This window comes from Motacilla alba, chromosome 14, assembly GCF_015832195.1.
Source record: "Motacilla alba alba isolate MOTALB_02 chromosome 14, Motacilla_alba_V1.0_pri, whole genome shotgun sequence".
NCBI classification, from domain to species: domain Eukaryota; kingdom Metazoa; phylum Chordata; class Aves; order Passeriformes; family Motacillidae; genus Motacilla; species Motacilla alba.
In genome coordinates this window covers 1,869,108-1,888,808 of record NC_052029.1, presented here as the reverse complement: position 1 = coordinate 1,888,808, position 19,701 = coordinate 1,869,108, and the positions used below count along the sequence as shown (strand labels likewise).

General features: G+C 56.5%; 1 protein-coding gene across 3 annotated transcripts in view; it reads left to right on the top strand.

Annotated features, from left to right (window-relative positions):
* Positions 1–985: 985 nt before the first annotated feature.
* RAB11FIP3 (RAB11 family interacting protein 3) overlaps positions 986–19,701 on the top strand; it is a 79,106-nt gene continuing 60,390 nt past the window's right edge. Inside the window, exons 1-2 of one of the 3 annotated variants that reach the window (XM_038151293.1) lie at positions 991–1,455; positions 1,558–1,896. In XM_038151293.1, the coding sequence (XP_038007221.1) occupies positions 1,360–1,455; positions 1,558–1,896 (435 nt within the window). In that variant the 5' untranslated portion in view covers positions 991–1,359. Of the gene's footprint in view, positions 1,897–19,701 lie in introns of all 3 variants that reach the window. The other 2 variants (XM_038151292.1, XM_038151294.1) reach the window with 2 other exon arrangements.

Sequence of the window (19,701 nt, the reverse complement as noted above, 5' to 3'; positions counted from 1 at the left end):
CACCTTTAGGAATGGCTGTGCTGAGGAAGGGGATTTGGAGTGGAGGCTCCCATCCTTCCAGCCCTGCTCACCTTTAGGAATGGCTGTGCTGAGGAAGAGGATTTGGAGTGGAGGCTCCCATCCTTCCAGCGCTGCGCTGCCTGGGCAGGGGTGACATCTTCCCTGGGGATGCTGCTGAGCTCTGGCTCTCGGGGCTGAGTATGCTGGGGGACACATTGTGGCCCAGCCAGGCTGCTCCTGAGATGTCACGCACATCCGTGGCCTGGGCAGGGTCACTGGGGCCAGGGATGCTCTTGCTCATCAAGTTTGCTGCTAATTATACCCAGGGGCTGTAATTCCACCCGCTGGGCCAGCTCAGGGCTGTGTTAGTGGGGTCATCCCCGTGCTCCAGCAGAAACTGCAGCTGCACCGAGCCTGCAGGGTGTGAGCCCTAAGCACCGGCATTAATGAACCATTGACGTGGACCCAGGGGTGTCCCGGTGCTCAGCTCCCCCTGGAGCAGCTCAGGACTCCCGGAGCACAGTGCTGTCCCACTGGGCTTGGGGGTCCCAGAGCGCGGTTGGGGTCCCGGAGCGCGGTTTGGGTTTGGGGTCCCGGAGCGCGGTTTGGGTTGGGGTCCCGGAGCGCGGTTGGGGTTTGGGGTCCCGGAGTGCGGTTTGGGTTTGGGGTCCCGGAGCGCGGTTGGGGTTTGGGGTCCCGGAGCGCGGTTTGGGTTGGGGTCCTGGAGCACGGTTGGGGTTTGGGGTCCCGGAGCGCGGTTTGGGTTGGGGTCCCGGAGCGCGGTTGGGGTTTGGGGTCCCGGAGCGCGGTTTCTCAGCAGAGGGATTTGGGGGTCCCCATTCACGGTGCCCCCCGGTCCCACGTGCTCGCGCTCCCCCGGCCCCGCCCCTCTCCGCCGGCCCCGCCCCCGCCGCGCGCGAGCCGGGAGGGGGCGTGGTCTCGGCACGGGCTCGCGCCGCGGAGGGGCGGGGCGAACCGGACCGGCAGGCGAGTGACGTCACCGCCCCGGCTACTGCGGCGGCGGCCGGGCGGGATCTGCCGGTTGTCCGCGGGCGGCCCCGGAGCGGCGGCGCGGGCGGGCGGCGGGCGGGGTTGTTCCTCGGCGCCGCCGCCGCCTCCCCCAATCCCCGGTCCCGGGCAGGACCCGCGGCCCCGGCGCTCGGAGCCGCCGCTCCCCGGGCAGGGCGGGACCGGCGGGGCCGCCCCCGGTGTCGGCGGGCGGGGCCGGCGTTCCTCGCACAAAGCCGTGAGTGCCGCGAGGATCGCACCGGCACCGGCATCGCCCCGATGTGAGCGGGGCATGGCCGCGGGGCATGGCCCGGGGCGGGCGGCGGCGGGCGCGGAGCGCCGGCGGTGAAGATGGAGCCGCGTCCGCCTGGGACCGAGCCCCCGCTGCCCCGGGGGCCGGGACCGGGGCCCGAGCCGGAGCTGGGACCGGAGCCGGAGCTGGAACCAGAACAGGAGCTGGACCTGGAACCGGAGCTGGAACCAGAACCGGAGCCAGAGCTGGACCTAGAACCCGAGCTGGACCTGGAACCGGAGCTGGACTTACAACGGGAACCGGAGCCAGAGCTGGACCTAGAACCCGAGCTGGACCTGGAACAGGAGCTGGACCCGGACCCGCAGCCGGAGCTGGAACAGGAGGCAGATCTGGGCCCGGAGCCGGAGCTGGATCTGGACCCCTGGGCGCTTGAGCCCGCCGCTCCCGGCGCGGGGCCGCCGCCCTGGTGCCCGGGGGAGGCCGGGGGCAGCCCGGGCCCGGAGGGCCCCGCCGAGCCCCCGCCCGAGGAGGAGCCGCGCCTCCGCCCGGTCTTCGACGCCCTGGACCGCGACGGCGATGGCTTCGTGCGCGTGGAGGAGTTCGTGCAGTTCGCCACGGCCTACGGCGCCGAGCAGGTGAGCACCGGGCACCGGCACCGCACCTGCCCACCGCGGCTGCTGGGCCCGGGCCGGGGCACCGGCGGTGGCGGCCCCGCTTGGTGCCCGGTGGCCCCGCCGCCCGAGGGTGACGGTGATGGTGGCTTCTGTGCGGGCTGCGGCCCTTGGACAGCGTCGGTGTCCCCAAGGACAGCGCTGGCATCGCCGTCGCCCGGGTGAAGGGCACGCGTGGCCCGAGCGGCTCCCCCCGCGCCCGGGAGGAGCCGGAGCCGCCGGGAGCCCGCAGCTCTTTGTTCTCCATCGCCGCCGCCTCGGGGTTCGGCTGGGCACAGGGACGCCCCGGGCCGCGGGGCCGCTCCGTGCCCCCCTTGCTGACCGTAGGTCACCCCGAAACGGGAGCATCCCTGCCCGCGGCAGCGGCTCGGAGCGAGCTGATCCTGCAGGGCCTTTCCAACCCAGAGCGTTCCCTGGCTCCCCGCTACCTCGCTCGTCGCGGCTTTGACAGCCTGGATGTGTATTTTCCCCCCTCCTGTGCTGCTTTGTGCCCCGGCGAGCCGGTGTTCCCCTGCAGCAGATCACGGGCGATGTAATTTGAAGCTGCCTGGGCTGACCCAAAATGGAGCAAGCTCCGGCAGCGCTCACCAGGGCATGGGGATGGATTTGTTGGTGTTTCATGCATTGGCCTGGGCTGGCATCGCTACCAGGAAAAGAAGATTTATTTTTTTAAGGAACGCAGGTATTGCTGTGAAGTTTCCCCGTGCCTGCCCAGGTCTGCTCTCGTTCTCCATCCGTGGCTGCTGCGCGGGTATTTAAGTGCCATGACAAAGCAAATCATGTGTGAAGGAGGCTTTTGGTGGAGGAGGGCTTTTTATCCCTGTCCTCCTGCTAGAAACACCTCTCAGAGATAAAACAAAGGCATTTATTTCAGAAAAACAGCCCTGCAAAGTGGAGACGGGGAACTTCTTTGTGTTGCTGAGGGGGCACTGTGTGTGCAGAGGGTCTCAAGGTGTGAGCTCAGGTACCTCGGCTGCTTCTGCCTGTGCCAGCAGAGAGGCTTTTATTCCTAAATCCTCTCTTCTGCCCTGTCCTGCCGTGGGCCAGGCTCCCTGTGCCACCGCCGTGTCCCACTGCTGTCCCCAGCAGAGGAGGCAGGAGCAGACTGTCCGTGGAGGCTCCCGGCTCCTGTGCACTGTGCCACCTCCCTGGGGACTGTGTGCCTTCATGTCCCTTGGCGTGGAGCAGCCCAAGGACGTGGGAAATGGGGACAGGAGGTGGCGTGTGCGTGGCAGGGGACGTGGCAGGTGGCTCTGGGGGTGCAGCTCAGCCTGGCAGCGCCCGGTGCCGGCGTGGGGATGGTGCCAGAGCTCCAGAGGGGCCTCAGTGAGCCGGGAAAACACCCTCAGAGCATGGCCTGAGGAGTGGCTGTGGGCTGCTAAGGTCACTCCGAAGCTCAGGGGGTGTCCCCGGAGGGCTTGTGCCGTTGGATGGTGTCTGTCCACATGGATCCGTCTGGGAAGGGGCTCTCTGCAGGCTCCCTGTTCTGTCCTGCTGAGCACAGCCAACGCTGCCTGTGCTGCCATAAACGATGCTTGGAAAAGCCATTTCTCTTCAGAAGAGGCTGCTACAGGCAGCTGGGCAGGACAGCAGGCGCTGGTACAGCGGGTGCTGAGCACCTTGGGGAGGTTGGAGTGGCAGTGCCTGGGCCAGCAGGCCCTGGGCACTCCAGGGGACTGGCAGAGGAGGAAAGGTGATGCCTGCGTGTGCAGGAGGACTTGGTGTGAGTCTGCAGCTTAGAAAGGACCGGGGCACGCTGAGGGAGGATGAGAAGGGGTTGGTGGCAGGGTCTGTAAGCTCCCAGCAGATCATATTTGCTCCCCATGAATCTGTGATTACCCAGGCAGCCATCACACCCTGACCCTCTCTCACAGCACCCCAGTTCTGGTTGTGGCACAACCTTTATTCACACCTGCAGGGTCCCATTTAGGGGGAAGGGTCCCACAAGAATCACTGAGTGCAGCCCCTGGCCCTGCACAGACACCCCAACAATCCCACCCTGGGCATCCCTGTCCAAGCACTCCTGGAGCTCTGGCAGCCTCGGGGCTGTGCCCATTCCCTGGGGAGCCTGGGCAGTGCCCAGCACCCTCTGGGGGAAGAACCTTTCCCTGATCTCCAACCTGAGCCCCCTGATGTGTGGAGTAACAAAGGGAGGAATTCTGGGGGAGTTCCTTGACCTATTTTTTGTGAAGCAGCTGGAAATTGGGCCCAAAGTGGGGCTTCTGGAAAATGGAGATCAGCGCAGGGGGAGTGAAAGGGCAGGAACATCCCCAGTGGGTTCAGGGGACTAAATGGGACCCTGCAGGTGTGAACAGAGCTTGTGCCACAGCCATGGACGGGGTGCTGGGACAGAGGGGTCGGGGTGTGATGGCTGCCGGGGTAATCACCGAGGGCGCTTAATGAGGAACAAATTCCAGCCCCTTGCTGGAGGCACCTGCTTCCTTTTCTCCTGCCCACAGGGCATGGTGGAACATCGTGGCTAAATAAAACTTCATCGTGGTGGAACAAATGGCTAAATTGAAGCAGGACAAGCAGCTGATTCCCGAGGCTGGAGAGGGCTGCAGGAGAGCCTGTGTGTGTGTGTGTGTATCCACATGGATGAGGAGCTGGAGAGCAGCAAGTGTTGTCTTTAGTGCTCAGTCAAACACCAGAGGCATTCATGGGCTGCTGAGTGAGCACTGTCAGCTCGTTTGGCTGCAACAATTATTAGCTAAATGTCAAAGGGAAGGCACCAGCTGGCGGTTATTCCATAAACACCATGGGATTGTGGGTTTCTGGTCGGATGAATTGGGTGTTTTTCTCTCCATGGGGATAAAAAATGGGATTGGGATGGGGTTTTGCTTAAGCAGCTTGGGGTGTTGGAGGGCTGAGTGGGAGAGCTCTGTGGCCGTGCTGCTGGCATGGGGGAGAGATCAAGGCAGAGATAAAGGCAGTTTGTTTTGATCTGCTGTGATAACAGCTGATAGGGATTGAGCTCTTGCCGGTACCTGGTACCTTCATCTTCAAAGGGGTGATGGGAGGGTGGTGCTGGGGGTGACACCTGGGCCAAGGGTGGCCTCCAGCAGGGAAGGGACAGCCTTGGGATGGTGCCCCCACAGCCCCTCCTGGGAGGGTGTTTGTCCAACATGGATTGTTTTGCTCCCGTGGACCCCTGATATGCTCCATGGATTTACAAACAAGATGTGGGACAGGAAGGTCTTGAGGACAACTTAACTTTCCTTGAGAACCACTTATTTTTCATCCACAACCCCTGGACTGCTCCCAAACCACCTGGGAGGCAGCTGCCCGGGCTGTGTTGTTATTGTCTCTTTCCTCCCCCTTTTCCCTGCATTTCTCTGGGATCTGCTGCTCCCTGGAGCCACTGGCTGGGACAGAAGGATGGAGTAAGGTTGGCTTAAACAGCAAGCAGGGGGGTGGGGACACACTTGATGTCGCTTTTTTGTCACCTTGTAAAGCAGGAGGAGTTGTGTCTTGCACTTCTGGGGGTTGCACAGAACCTAAGGCCGTTGTGCAACCACTTTTGCTTGAAATTTTCATTCCAAAACTAAATTTTCTGAGTCTTGCCTGCTGTAGCCCTACATTGTGTCTGGCTGGCTGAGGTGACAGGGCCCAAGGCTCTTCTCCCTGGATTTGTTTCCATCAGGCTCAGAGGAGAATGGATTGTTTGTAAGGCTGAGGACAAGTGTCCTGCTGGCACCTTGGGTTGTTTTTCCTTTTCTGTTTTGATCTAACAGACAATTGGAGAAGGAAAAGCCTCTTGCACCACATGATCTCACTGCCTTGGCTCAATTAAGAGAAATCCCAGAGTTTGTCTCACTCACTTCCAAAGGCTCCTGTTCCGAGGGATCTTCAGCCTTTTTTTTTTCCCCTCTTGATGATCAGTTTGAGCTTCATTCCAGTGTGATTTGTTTTGCTTTCTTTAACATTTCCATCCCTTAATACCTGTCCTCCCACTACATCAGCTCATCCTCAGCTGAGCTCTCCACATTCAGCTTTTAACTTTCCCTCTGGGGATGGTTCCTGAGGGTTTTTATCAGGTTTTTGTACTTTTCTCAGCCTCTTGGAATGGGGTGCCCAGCCTGAGCCGAGAGCTGTGGAACAAATCCCATTTTGGGGCTGGCGGGGATCACTCCAGACAGCAGCTGCAAAGAATCCTGCGCTTGGTTTTTATTTTTGAATAAAACAATCTGAAAACCTGGCAGTTATTTCCTGTAATGAAATCTGGATAGTGTCAAACTGCAGCTTTTTAGAGGTTCCCCCCTGTGGTGATGCCAGGCTGGCTGCTCCTGCTCCCTTCTGACGGATCCCTTGGGAACTGGGTACCTGGATCCAGGGCTTCCTCCTTCCATCTCCCTTGGCCATGCTGACCTTGCAGCTGATTTGGGATGTCCTCCCTCTTCCCCTTGGTTTTCTGCCACTTCCCTGTGAAACCTAATGATCTCTGTCATGAGGAACCCCCTTTTTGTTTTGTTTGTTTTTCCATTTTCTCGTGATTCTTACCCAGTTTGAGCAGAGGAAATGCTGGCTTTATAAAGAGATTTCTAAAATTACCTCTCATGGTTTCACAGGCCAGTGAGGCTTTAACTGCCTCCAAGTGTGCTGCTGCTGTACCTTCCAGAGCTTCCATTGCTGTTTAACTGCTGGAATATGCTGGCCTGGGAGGACCATCAAGTCCAGCTCCTGGACTCTGGTTCCTGCTGTGGAGAGGGGCTGGGGTGGCACTGGGGGATGCTCTGGGTGTGCAGGAGGTGCCTGTGGACACCCCTGTGTGCTTTGGAACAGCAACAGATCTGGAATATTTTGCTTGCTTTGACCAAGGGCCCAGTTTTTTCCCCCAAAGAAAATCATGGCAGGGAATTTGTGGGTTTAGGGAGATTGGGTGGGAGCCCTTTCCTCTCCTCCTCCCTCCTCTCCTCCCTCTTCAAAGGGCTTCTACCACCATCAATAAATAACAGGTTTGTGTGCTCCAGGAGCTCCAAGACAGGAGTTTTTCTTTTTCCCTCAGAGAGGAAAACGCTTCCAAGCCAACATATTTTGTGTGATTTTGGGCGAGGTGGTGGCTGCTTTGCAAATTCCATTTTCAGCTCACTTGACTCACTTATAAATATCCCAAAAACCTCCAAGGAAGAGATGATTCCTGTGCTCCTGGGTTTTTTTAGCTGCTCCTGCTTGGGTTTGGCTTTAAGCTTCTGGGAGGCCTCCTGGGACTGTGGGGAGGGCTGGGAGCAGATCAGAGCTGGGCAGAGCTCTGGTGATGTGTTTGTGGCTGGGATCAGATGGAGGGATGCTTATCCTGGAAGGATGGAGCCTGCAGGACTGTGAATGCTCAAAGGCTGGGTTTGTCTGTGTGGGCTGGCAGGAGGGTGCTGGTGGTAATTTTATCCCAGCTCCCAGTTTATTAAATCAACCTTTTTATTCTGCCTGGCTCCTGCAGGTTGGGAGGGCAGTGAATGTGGAGTGGGGGGTGGATTTTTGGGAGAGGGACTGGGCACAAGGGATGGAGGGACAGGACACAGGGAATGGCTTCCCACTGCCAGAGGCAGGGCTGGATGGGATATTGGGAATTAGGAATTGTTCCCTGGGAGGGTGGGCAGGCCCTGGCACAGGGTGCCCAGAGCAGCTGTGGCTGCCCCTGGATCCCTGGCAGTGCCCAAGGCGAGATTGGAGCAGCCTGGGACAGTGGGAGGTGTCCCTGCCATGGCAGGGGGTGGCACTGGATGGGGTTTAGGGTCCCTTCCAACCCAAACCATGCTTTGATTTGGTTTGATCAAGGTTAGTTGTGTTCCTCTGGAAGTGGAGTTCATTCCTGCGAATAAAGAAGCCTGGTTCTGGTTACTGGGAGGAGGAGAAGCATCAGTCCCACCCTGCAGAGCTGCCACGTGCTGTGGCTGAGGGAGCAGCCTGGGGTGTCCCAGGGCTGGGGGGTGGGTGCAGCACCAGCTTCTCTGGGGTGGGCACTGCCCCAGGCTGGGACAGGAGCCCCAGCAGCAGCCAAGTGTTTTCAGGGATGGGCTGGAAAGACCTTTTGCCCATCCCACCCACTGCCATGGGCAGGGACACCTTCCACCATCCCAGGCTGCTCCAAGCCCCATCCAGCCTGGCACTGCCAGGGATGCAGGGGCAGCCCCAGCTGCTCTGGGCACCCTGTGCCAGGGCCTGCCCACCCTGCCAGGGGAGAATCTCTCTAATATCCAGTGTAAATCTCTCAGTTCAAACCCATTCCCCATTCTCGTGTCACTGCCTGCCTGTGTAAAATTCCTGCTCCCTCTCCTCTTGTAAACCCCCTGTAAACACTGAGAGAAGAGAGGTGGTTCCACAAGAAGCTTCCTCTCAGGAACAGAGTATTTCCTGAGGCTGTGATTGATTAAAATTGGATTGGGGTCACCATAATTAACTGGAATATGATAGTGCACCACAAGTCAGGGCTCATTTCGAGCTGCTCTTGCCCACAGAGCCCTCTCCCAAAGCATTGCCAGGCTGCTGATAGCATTATGTAACTCAGCCCAGACAATAATTGATAATCATTACAATTGCCCACAGAATCCCTCTCCATTTTATTCCTGTTTGACTTTCGTTTGCTGCTCATCATCAGAGGAATGATCTGCTTGGAACCCAGGGGCTTTTTTTTTTTTTTTTAATTCCTGGTTTTGGAATTTTGCAAAACAAATTACTTCCCTTTAGCCTTAGCTGCTTGGGCAGGGAGAGCTTCAGCTGGGCCACCCTCAGCATCCCCTCTGCCATTGCACCAACATTTTTCCCAGGAATGGAACCTGAACAACAATGAACCAACATTGTTCAGCTCTGGGAATCTGCTGGCAGCGAAGCATGGCTTGCTTCTCCCTGTTCCTCACGCCTGGCTCCATCTTTCCGTAACTCCTGCGTGGGTTCCTGGCCTGGCACCCCGGGCTGCTCCCTGCTGAGCCCTGGGGAGCAGTGGGAGCCCTTCCCTCTGTGTGGCTGTGTAAACTCAGGCAGCCGTGGAGAATGGAGCTGCAAAGCTGCCAGACTGGTTCTGCTGGGCCGGGAGTCAGGGAGGCATGGAGGAGCTCTGGGATCATTGAGTCCAGCTGCTCATCACTGCCAGGGCCACCGCTGAAACGTGTCCCCAGGGCCACATCCACATCTTTTGTGAACTCTTCCAGGGATGGGGATCCCCCACTGCCCTGGGCAGCTGTGCCAGGGCCTGACCACCCTTCCATGAAGGAATTTCCCCAGTATCCAACCTGACCCTGCCCTGGCACTTGAGGCCGTTTCCCCTTTGTCCTGTCCCTGTTCCCTGGAGCAGAGCCTGACCCCCCCGGCTGTCCCCTCCTGTCAGGAGTTGTGCAGAGCCACAAGGTCCCCCCTGAGCCTCCTTCTCTCCAGGCTGAGCCCCTTCCCAGCTCCCTCAGCCCCTCCTGGTGCTCCTAGCCCTTCCCAGCCCTGTTCCCTCCCTGCTCCCCTGCAGGTGTGTTTGGTCGGGGGGGCCCAGAGCTGCCCCTGGGCTGAGGTGCCCAGCAGGGGCTGCTCCCAGGCCTCGTCCCCACGTGCCTGTGGACACAGAGTGACTCTGCCCTCGGGGATTTGTGCATTTTGTACCTGCAGTGCCTCCCCACGTGCCAGAAGCTTCCCCAGCTCCTCTCAGAGTGCAGTCCATGCTCTGAGCTGCTCTCCTGACGAGGTTTTTTGGGACATCTGCAGTGCAGCTGGTGGCTGAGCCAGCCCAGTCTGCAGGACATGGTGCTTCCCTCACTGTCCCACGTCAGGCAGAGCCCCTAAAGCTCCTCCCAGCTTTCATTTTCCACTTTCAAATCTTTGCATCTTTCAGTCCCCTTGCCACACGTGGCATGGTGCTGGGGGCTGCTGCTTCAGCTTCAGGCCTGAGGCCCCCAGCAGAGGCAGGACTGCAGCCACGGGGGGAGGAACATCAGGGATTTCCTCAGGCTGCTCTCAGAATCACTGGTTGTTCATATCTTCATGTGTCTGTGCTTTGGTTCTTCCAATATTTGGGTTGGAAGGGACCTTAAAGATCATCCAGTGCCATGGGCAGGGACACCTTCCACTGTCCCAGGCTGTTCCAAGCCCTGTCCAGCCTGGCCTTGGGCACTGCCAGGGATCCAGGGGCAGCCCCAGCTGCTCTGGGCACCCTGTGCCAGGGCCTGCCCACCCTGCCAGGGAACAATTCCTAATTCCCAATATCCCATCCAGCCCTGCCCTCTGGCAGTGGGAAGCCATTCCCTGTGTCCTGTCCCTCCATCCCTTGTCCCCAGTCCCTCTCCAGCTCTCCTGGAGCCCCTTTAGGCCCTGCAGGGGCTCTGAGGTGTCCCTGGAGCCTTCTCCTCTCCAGGTGAGCACCCCCAGCTCTCCCAGCCTGGCTCCAGAGGGGCTCCAGCCCTGGAGCATCTCCATGGGCTCTGGAGTGACTCCAGCTCCATGTCCTTACATTGGAGGCCTGTGATGTGCTGGCAGCAGCAGACACCTCCAGGCTGAAAGAGAGCTCTGTATTCACAGGGGAATCAAGTTCACATCAGTGGTACCTGGCAGGAACCTTGTTCTGGGATCCCAAAACTTCCAGGCCTCAGGAACGGCTCTGAAGATGCCATGGAGCAATGGCAGTGCCAGCCTGGCCTTCCTGCATGGCTCAGAGCTCTGCAGGAATGGTCTCTGAGTTATTATAATATTATTATTATAATATTATTATTATATTATAATATTATTATTATAATATTATTATTATATTATAATATTATTATTATAATGGTCTCTGAGTTATTATAATTTTGAAATTAAGGGGCTCTCAGGCAAAGATATGGGAGCAGGAATAACAGCTCTTTATTAGGAAGATTAAAATTACAAATTCAATAGTACAAACAAAAAGAAAAACCACTGCCAGAGTCAGAACAGGCCCTGGCACCCTGTGGCTCAGGGTGGTGGCAGCAGTGCCATTCCATGGTGGCTCAGCCCTCCTGCAGGGCCAGCTGTGGTTCTGCTGGAGCAGGGATCCTGGACAAGGGTGGAGCTTTCCTCTGGAGCTCCAGGGCTGCTGGAGATGGGCCTGCTCTCCCTCTGGGAATGCAGGGCAGGAGAAAGCTGCTCCTCTGGGAATGCAGGGGGCAAAGGCTGCTGTGCTGTTCCCAGGGTCAGGTTCTATCCAGGTAGGAATGCTTGGCTCCTGCCCTGGGCAGAGCATCTCCCATGGGATGATGGAATTTGATCAGCCATGCAGGGACACTCAGTGGCCATGGACAGCAGAGATCTCCTGGAGGGAGGATGGGTGTGGGAGAGACAAAGCAAACTGCCCCATGGACAGCAGAGAACTGCCCCAGCTCTGCCAGCTGGGAACAGAAAACCCCCAGCCACATCCTCCAGCCTCAGACAGCCCCAGTGGGTCAGGGATGGGGCTCCAGCACTGCTGGCACGAGGGTTCTTCATGGCTGTGGGCTTGGTCCAGGCACTTTATTCCTGATTTTGGTCAGAGTTTTTCCCTCCCTAGGGAGAAAACTGCTCTTAAAGCAGGGAATTGTGGAGGCTGCTGAGAGGCTTCTCCCATCCAGCTCCTTCCAGTGCCAGTGCAAATCCCCTTTTCCCAGGAATGCCAGTGACTGAAGTGCCTTTGCTCCCTGTTCCCACATTCTGTGATCCTGTTGGAGCTGAAGCACTGAGGGACAGTGGTGTTTGCTGGGAATTCGTGTGCTGGATGAAATGACATGAATTCCTGAGTTCCTTCGCGTGTCCTGGTGTGTCCCAGCTCCCCGTGGCACGGGCTGGTGGCAGCTCTGGGGATGTCCTGTGTCCCCTCAGTGTCCCAAGGGTGGTTACAGCTTTGTTTCCAGGCTGTTTCCCTGTTTGGCAGTTTGCTGAGCAGCCTCGGAGCACCCCAATCTATTTATTTTTAATTACACATTGTAGATTTCCAGAAGAAAGAGCTCCTGTTCCCTCCGTGCAGTGTCCCGTGGTGAAATGCCAGCGCTGTTACGTTGTGTTTGAGTCGCTGCTGCTGCTGGAAGGGCTTCTCAGCCCCTTCCTGCTTCCTCCTGTCCCCTGAGGAGGAGGAGGAGGAAAGGCAGAGGGAGAGGAGCTGCTGTGGAGCTGCGTCATCTGGCAGGGCCCAGCTGTGGAAAATCATCTGCCAGAGTCCAGGGGGAAGCTGGGCTCCAGCAGAGTGTGCACAAATCCAAGGAGCCCAAACCAGCAGGTTTTAGAGAGAAGCTGCTGGGGCAGGAAGCAAAGGGTGAGGCTGCTGTGGGCACAGGGGCTGCTCTGCAATCCCACAGTCCCAAACAAACGCAGCATAAAATCCCCGAGCAAACAGCAAGCAGGGGCTCTGCTTGGAGAAGGGGTTTCTGCATTCTCCCCTGGTGGGGGAATGCCATCCCATCCCAGCTTGGCTGTGGAAGCTGCTGGGGCTGTTGAGGCTGCCTTTGGCTGGGCAGGGATGAAGAGGCAGCTGTTGCCTCCCTTCTGCCTGGCCACATTCCCTGTTTTCTCCAGGGGAGTGGCTGTTCTTCACCCTGCTCACGGGGTGTGGGTTTGTGTGTGAGCACTTTACAGCTGGGGGGGAAAACAAAATTTGGATGTCCTTGTGGAATTTTTTTCCCTGTGCTTGCTAAATAGATGCAGCAACCAGCTAATCCTCTCTAGCTGCTTGGAGCTCTGTGACTACTGTCCTGGCAGGGAGGATGCACGGAGCAGAGCAGGGTTTGTGGGACCTTCCCTGAAGGGTCCGTGGGGAATTTTGGAAGCTTTGGTTTTGAACAGGAGCCTGCTGGAGGTCTGGGTGTGCAGTGGGAGCATTCTGGAGACCTTGGTTTGGAGCAGGAGGGATCTTGGCGTGCAGCAGGGAATTCTCTTGTGCTCTGAGCTGCTCCTCCAGGCTGTGTGAGCATCCGTCCCATGGTGGCACCGTGGGTGGAGGAGGTGGCACAGCAGTGGGTCCCTGTGCAGGGCAGGCCTTGGCTGCCAGCCTGGCACACACCTGCAGAGCCGTGCAGCAGATCTCAGGCCTCTCCCCTGCTTGGGGAGGTGCCATGGGGCTGTTCCTTGGTGTGCTGATGCCTTCATGGCCAGTGCTTACAGCCCCTCAGGTCCTGGGCTTCCCAAACTATGCGTGGCATCTCAGCCTCTTCTGCCTTGCTCCAGGAATCTACCTCTGAGCCTTTGATCCTTTCTGGGCTCTTTTTCCCTCTCTGGCAGTCTGCTGTGTGTCCTTCACACAAACAGCCCTTTCTGGAGCTGCCTGAAGAGGTGCCAAAGGAGGGGAATAACCTGAAGCAGCTCTAAAATAGAAATGAGTCTTTATGCTTGGCTGGTCTCTGGTTCAGGCTTGTTTGTGGTACAATAAGCTCAGTTTGCCAGGGTGGCAGGCACAGCAGGGCTCAGCCAGGCAGGTTCCTTCTGTCCTGCTCAGCTGCTGCTGTTTGCAGCTTCAGCTCTGCTGCCCCAGAGGCTCCCTGTGTCCCCCAGAACCCCAGCACTTACAGGCTGAGAGGAGCAGCTCTCTGCCCCCAGCACGGGAGGGACCTCGAGCTGCTGGAGAGAGTCCAGGGGACCCAAGGGCTGGAGCCCCTCTGCTCTGGAGCCAGGCTGGCAGAGCTGGGGGTGCTCACCTGGAGAGGAGAAGGCTCCAGGGACACCTCAGAGCCCCTGCCAGGGCCTAAAGGGGCTCCAGGAGAGCTGGAGAGGGACTGGGGACAAGGGATGGAGGGACAGGACACAGGGAATGGCTTCCCACTGCCAGAGGGCAGGGCTGGATGGGATATTGGGAATTAGGAATTGTTCCCTGGCAGGGTGGGCAGGCCCTGGCACAGGGTGCCCAGAGCAGCTGGGGCTGCCCCTGGATCCCTGGCAGCGCCCAAGGCCAGGCTGGACAGGGCTTGGAGCAGCCTGGGACAGTGGAAGGTGTCCCTGCCCATGGCAGGGGTGGCACTGGATGGGCCTTAAGGTCCCTTCCACCCCAGACAATGCAGTGATTCTCTGACTGTAATCCATGTGTGAGTTACAGGCTGCACACTGTGCTTTGGGAAGGGTGAGTGTGCCAGGCCAGTGGGAGGATTCAGTCTGGGATGTGCCATGGATGTTTTGTGCTGCTTTCCAACCTGGAGGGGAGCACAGGGAAGCAAACCCAAAAAATCCTGGATTCACACACTTAGAAATCGTGGATTTCTAAGCCTTTGCAGCCTGTAGAACCAAACAGCCCCATCACACAGACACCTGGGTTTGCTGCAGGGAGTTTTGCCAAGCCAGGCAAAACATGCAGCATTTTAAAATGCCTCATCCTCGGCATGTGACCTCCTGGGGTGTTTGATTGGGTTGGGTTGGTTTCTTTGTTGTTGTTGTTGGGGGTTTTTTTGTTTTGTTTTGTTTTTTGGGGGGAGGTTTTATGCTTTTTTTTTTCTTTTTTTTTCAGATCAGCTCCTAACCCTGGGGATCCTCCGTGTCCCTGTCCTGCAGGACAGCCCAGGGTGGCTCTCTGGTGGCACTGGGCTCTGCCCCCAGGGTAGCTCTGCCCAGGTGTGTGTTTTATCTGGGCAGTAACCAGGCTCTAAACCCTTTTTTCTTTCTTGATTTAACCCTGCCTCCTGCCCCTGAGCTGTGTTTGGAAGGGTGAGAACAGGTTTCCCTTGTCATCAGAGGAACAGAAGCTAGAAAAAAGGGCTTGGAGAGTGGAGGAAGAACCCTCTTCAAGTTCATTAAACAAATAAATGTTTGGAGTAGAGCATGGTGGCTGCTGAAGCCTTTGAGCACTTAGGGAGCGACAGGAAATCTTGCACACTTGAGACAAACAATTAAATTTGGATTAAAACCACCTCAGCGTAACTTATATTCCTGTTAATGTTTCCAAACCATCCTTGAAGTTGTTTGTTTTAATACGTTTTTATGCTTCAGTGGCAACAATTGAGGGATAATTTGGAAATGTCACATTTGGCATTTGAGAACACACTTAAATACCACAAGCTGAGGCTCCTGAAGCCCTGCTGAGCATAGAGGTGTTCCTGCCTCCAGATATCCGTGGAGCTGGTGGGGTTAGTCCAGAAAGGTCCTGTACAGACCAGAGCAATTTCTACCAGCAGGGAAAATATCCCAAAATTCTGGGTGTGAGTGCTGCAGGTGGAGATCTCCCACAGCTCAGCTCCAGCTCTGCTCGGGGGCCTGGCTGGATCTGTTTGTCCTGGTTTCTCGTGGGTGTGGGCAGGAAGGATGTGGGTCCTCAGGCTTCTTTGACTGCCAGCTCTTTGAAACATATTCTGGCTTTTTTCCCTGCTTCCTGGTGAATTTGGAGTGTTTGAAGGAAAGGCTTCTCCTCTGCAGGCTCCTGATGAGTGGAGGAAATCTGGTCCTCAGCATCAGCTTTGGGCTGGTTCTGGCTCACAGCTGGCTTGGAGATCTCTTCCTCCCCCTTCCAAAAGGGGAAAAGAGGGGTTTGGTGGGGAGGGAATTCTCTGCTGTCCATTCTGTATTTGCATCTCCCCACTCTGGCATTTTCTGCAGAAGGAGCCTGGGAGAGGCTTTGGGGCTTGGGGCAAGACTGGGGGAGAAACTGCCCCAAGGAGGTGATGAACAGCAAAAGCTGTGGCAGGCTGAGAAGCTTTTCTCTTGGATTCCTGGGAAAAGGAGGATTTGTTAGGCAAGTGGGTGTATTAAATGGCAAGGATCTGGTCTTCCTGGGGAGAGGATCTGTCTTCCCCTTGGGAGCTTGCTCACTTTGTTCCTTCTCTGTTTTGGTTTGTGGGTGATCTCTCTCCCATTCCTCTGCTTTTAATACTTGCAGGCTTATCCTTACCATAATTATTCCCCTGCTAAATACAGGAGGTTTATTCCCCTTCTACCTTAAATAGGAGCTTTGATTATTTCTTCTGTGGCAGGAAAAGATGAGAACAAACCAGGCCGAGGCTTCCTTTGTCTCCTGCTGAGGAAGGTGTCTGGATCCTGCAGAGCTGGATGAAGGGATGGGAGGGATGAGCTGATCTCTGGGCCAAATTAGGGAGGGATGTTGCAGAAAACATCTTCACCAGGCTTGCTTGTGATGGACCTTTAAATTGAGACCTGAGCAGGCCGGATCTGCCTGCTGAGCTCCTCCTGGAGCTTTGGGAAAGGCTGGGAGAGTAAAATCCTGGCAGCAGCCCTGGGTCAGCTCTGCCACTTGTGAAATAAATAATGCAGTTCTTGCACTGCTTACTCACAATTGGCCAGGGCTGCTCCCTGTAATGAGATCCTCCCCTCGGGGGTGTTTTAAAGGTTACTTAATTAGGTGTAATTGCAGCAGAATAGAAACCTGCTTTGAGGTTCTGAGTGCTTTGTGGAGTGCCAGCTCCTTCAGCAAGTTAGGCAGTCCGATCCTGTGAGCAGGGCTGGAGCCGGGGCTCTCAGCCTCCCCCCGGGCCTGGCTGTTTATGGTGATGAAGCCACAGAAGTGGAGTGCTGGGAGGGTGTTCCTGGCTTTGGGAATGGTGCAGCTGTGCTTCCCATCCCTGCAGCAGTGTGGGGAGGCAGCCTGAGCTGTGCTCGCCCTGTCAGGCTGGTAATGCTCTCTCAGCAGCCGGCACGGGGGACGGGTGTGCTCCGACCCCAGAGGAACGCTGCCTTAGCAGGGATGGGTGCGTTTCAGCTGATCCCACTGCAGCCCATGGGCTTAGGGAGTGGGGGATCTAAAGAGAGCTCCGTGGGGACAGCTGTGTCTTTGGCACAGCCCCTTTGGTTTGGCTGCAGGAGCTTCAGCAGTTCCAGCCCGTTTCCCAAAGGTGAAAAAAGGATACTCTGACTTCTGTCATCAGCATTTCAAACTATTATACATTTTTCTCTGAAAGGATTGGTTTAGCCCTGACAGGCAAGGTGGGTTTTTAGGGAGCTTTGGCTCATCCCCTGGTGTTAAACACAGAGGCTGGAGGTGCTGCATCCACCTTTGTGTAACCATGAGAGGTTTTATACGGTGTGTTCTCACTCAGGTGAATTCCTGTGGGCCACTCCAGACCACACACCTGCCTAAGCAGAGAGGAGAGCAGCTGCTGTGAGCCCTCCTTCTTTTTAGTGCTGAAAATCCCTCAGTTTGGCACTTCTGCTAATGCAGCGCTCGTCCTTCTCTCTGCTTGAGTTCAGGGATTGTCTCACAATACAAAGATACAAGATGTTCAGAGCAGATCTGGGCTTCTGGCAGTCAGGGGAGAGTAATTTTAGTTACATGAGAAGTGCTTGGATTTTCTTGTCCTTCCACAGCCAAGCAGGACACTAGGACCTTTTTCCTTTTTTCCTGTTTTCCCTTTTTTCCTTTTCCTTTCCCCTCCCCATTTGCTTGGGTATTTTGAGGTCTTTGTCAGGAATCTGTCAGTATTCATTCCTCCTCTTTGCCCCCTTTGCATTTGCTTCCAGACTGTGCAGCTTAAAGCAGCCCTGAGAGTTGATTTTATTCCCAGGGCAGGACATGGAAGCACCATCCCTGTGAGACACCACATGATTTGATGCTCTGAGCTCCACCAGCACTTCCTTGGGGGTGTCTGGCTGCTGTGGTCACTAGAAATCTCCCACCCCCCTTCACCCTCCAAAGAATGTCTTTTTGGGATCTGGTTCAGCCCTGACCTCTGCCAGGATAGGAGGGAAAGCTGCTGGCAGGCTCAGGGGTTGCAGGGGGTGTTGGCTGCCCAGCACAGCCCTGAATTCCCTCAGGGATCACACCTGAGACAAGCACAGTGGCTGTTCTGTCCTGCTGAATCCGTCTGCTGTGTGCTGGAGACATGGAGCATCCATAAGGATGAAGAGGAGAGGCCCAGAGCTTCCTTTTCCTTTTCTAAACAGGGAATTCACAGCTGGGGAATCCTTCACCTCCGTGGGAATTTCCCCTGCCGAGCCTTTGTGTGTGAGCTGGAATGTGGAGCTGTCACTGTTGGAGGCTCAGGGTCATTTGCTGAGCTGAGTTCAGTGCACCAAAGCAAGGGAACTCTTTTTGTGCTGTGAGGGGCCCCGTGGCATCACACTGTGGGCTCTGAGGGCTTCTGGAGCAGGGCTGTCCTTGGCAGCAGAATCCTTGGGTTTGCAGGTGGAACAGCCTGGAGTGTGCAGAGGATACAGGGCTGTGGGATGGGGATGCTGCAAGGAGTCCCTGTTGTGTTGTTGAGGTGCCAAGTGACCTCCCCTCCTTGTCCCCATCTACCCCGTGTCCTTTTCCAGGAGGAATCCCGTGGTCTGGGATGTGTCCCTGGCACAGGGGTGACCAGAGCCCCCTTGGCACACGCCACCCCCAGCTGTGTCCTGCTGCCTGAGGCTGTGCTCAGCTCCAGGCAGCCTGGCTGGCTTCAGGCAGTTTAAAGCTCTCACTTTCCAGCAGGATTTAAGTCAGCTACTTAAACCACCTCATCCTCTTTCACTCTTTAATGCTCTGTGTTTCAGCTGCTCCGGCTCCAAGGAGGGTTTGCAACCAGCCACAGACACACACGGGAAGCAGAATCTTTGTTTGAAGTATTTCTTGCTGGCCAAAAGCAGGACTGTGGCTCCTGTCTCGTGGCTTGAGCTTGGTGTTCAGCTTGGTGGAGTGTTCCTGTTTGGTGGTGTGCCAGTAGGAGTGTGCTGGAGCTGCTGTGCTCAGGCTTCAGCTGAAACCTCAGATCTGTGAGCTCAGAGCTGCTCACATTTACTGCGTGCACCTAAAGCACTTTGAGCTTCAGTGCTGCTGGTTTTCCCAAATGCCCTGGTAAGGTGCTGGGGTTAGCCCAGTCATCAAACTGAAGAAATGAAGAAAACAATCCCAGGCTGCTCCAAGCCCTGTCCAGCCTGGCCTTAGACACTGCCAGGGATCCAGGGGCAGCCACAGCTGCTCTGGGCACCCTGTGCCAGGGCCTGCCCACCCTGCCAGGGAACAATTCCTAATTCCCAATATCCCATCCATCCCTGTCCTCTGGCAGTGGGAGCCATTCCCTGTGTCCTGTCCCTCCATCCCTTGTCCCCAGTCCCTCTGCAGCTCTCCTGGAGCCCCTTTAGGCCCTGGCAGGGGCTCTGAGGTGTCCCTGGAGCCTTCTCCTCTCCAGGTGAGCCCCCCCAGCTCTCCCAGCCTGGCTCCAGAGCAGAGGGGCTCCAGCTCCGTTGCTGGGTGATGCTTGGTGAGAGGAGGAGTCCAGGCACAGCAAATATTATTGTTTCTGTCTGTGGGTTCTTTGGAGTGGCAGCAGCACCCACCTCAGCCTGGTGGTGGTGTCTCCAGTGGTAATGGGGATTTTAAGCCTGGCCAGCAAATGCAGGTTTGGATCAGCACAGAGACTGCCACAGGCTCCAACTTCTTCACCGTGTGCCCTTTGTTGTTTGCATCCATGATGTCCAGGTTGGGAAGTTTTCAGAACCATTTCCATTTCCCCCCTGCCCACAACCCCAATTTAAAAACCTTATTATTTTTCCTCTTTTGCACAGAGCAGATACCTCCCTGTGTGTCCTGCCTGAGCTCTGGGTGGGTGAGGTGCCCTGCTGTGGCATTGGCACCAGGGTCTGAAGCCCTTTGGGGTCCTGAGGAACTGCAAACCACAGAAACTGTAATTTAGAGTGTGTCATGCTATTCCCTTATAGGCTTATCAAGTCTGATTAAATGTCACTTGCCTTTCTGTTATCTCTGTACACAGATAACAAATTAAGTGACAGCTTAATCCAGGCAGCTGCCAGATGCATTAACTGGAACCGACACATTCCCACGAGTTGTTTTTATTAGTCTCAAATACCTTTGTTTAACATACAAGAAACCTGACTCACCCAAGATGATGAGTGCCATGTGAGTTTAGGAGGTCTGTCTGCCAAAAAAAGTGCTCTAGAGAACTGGAG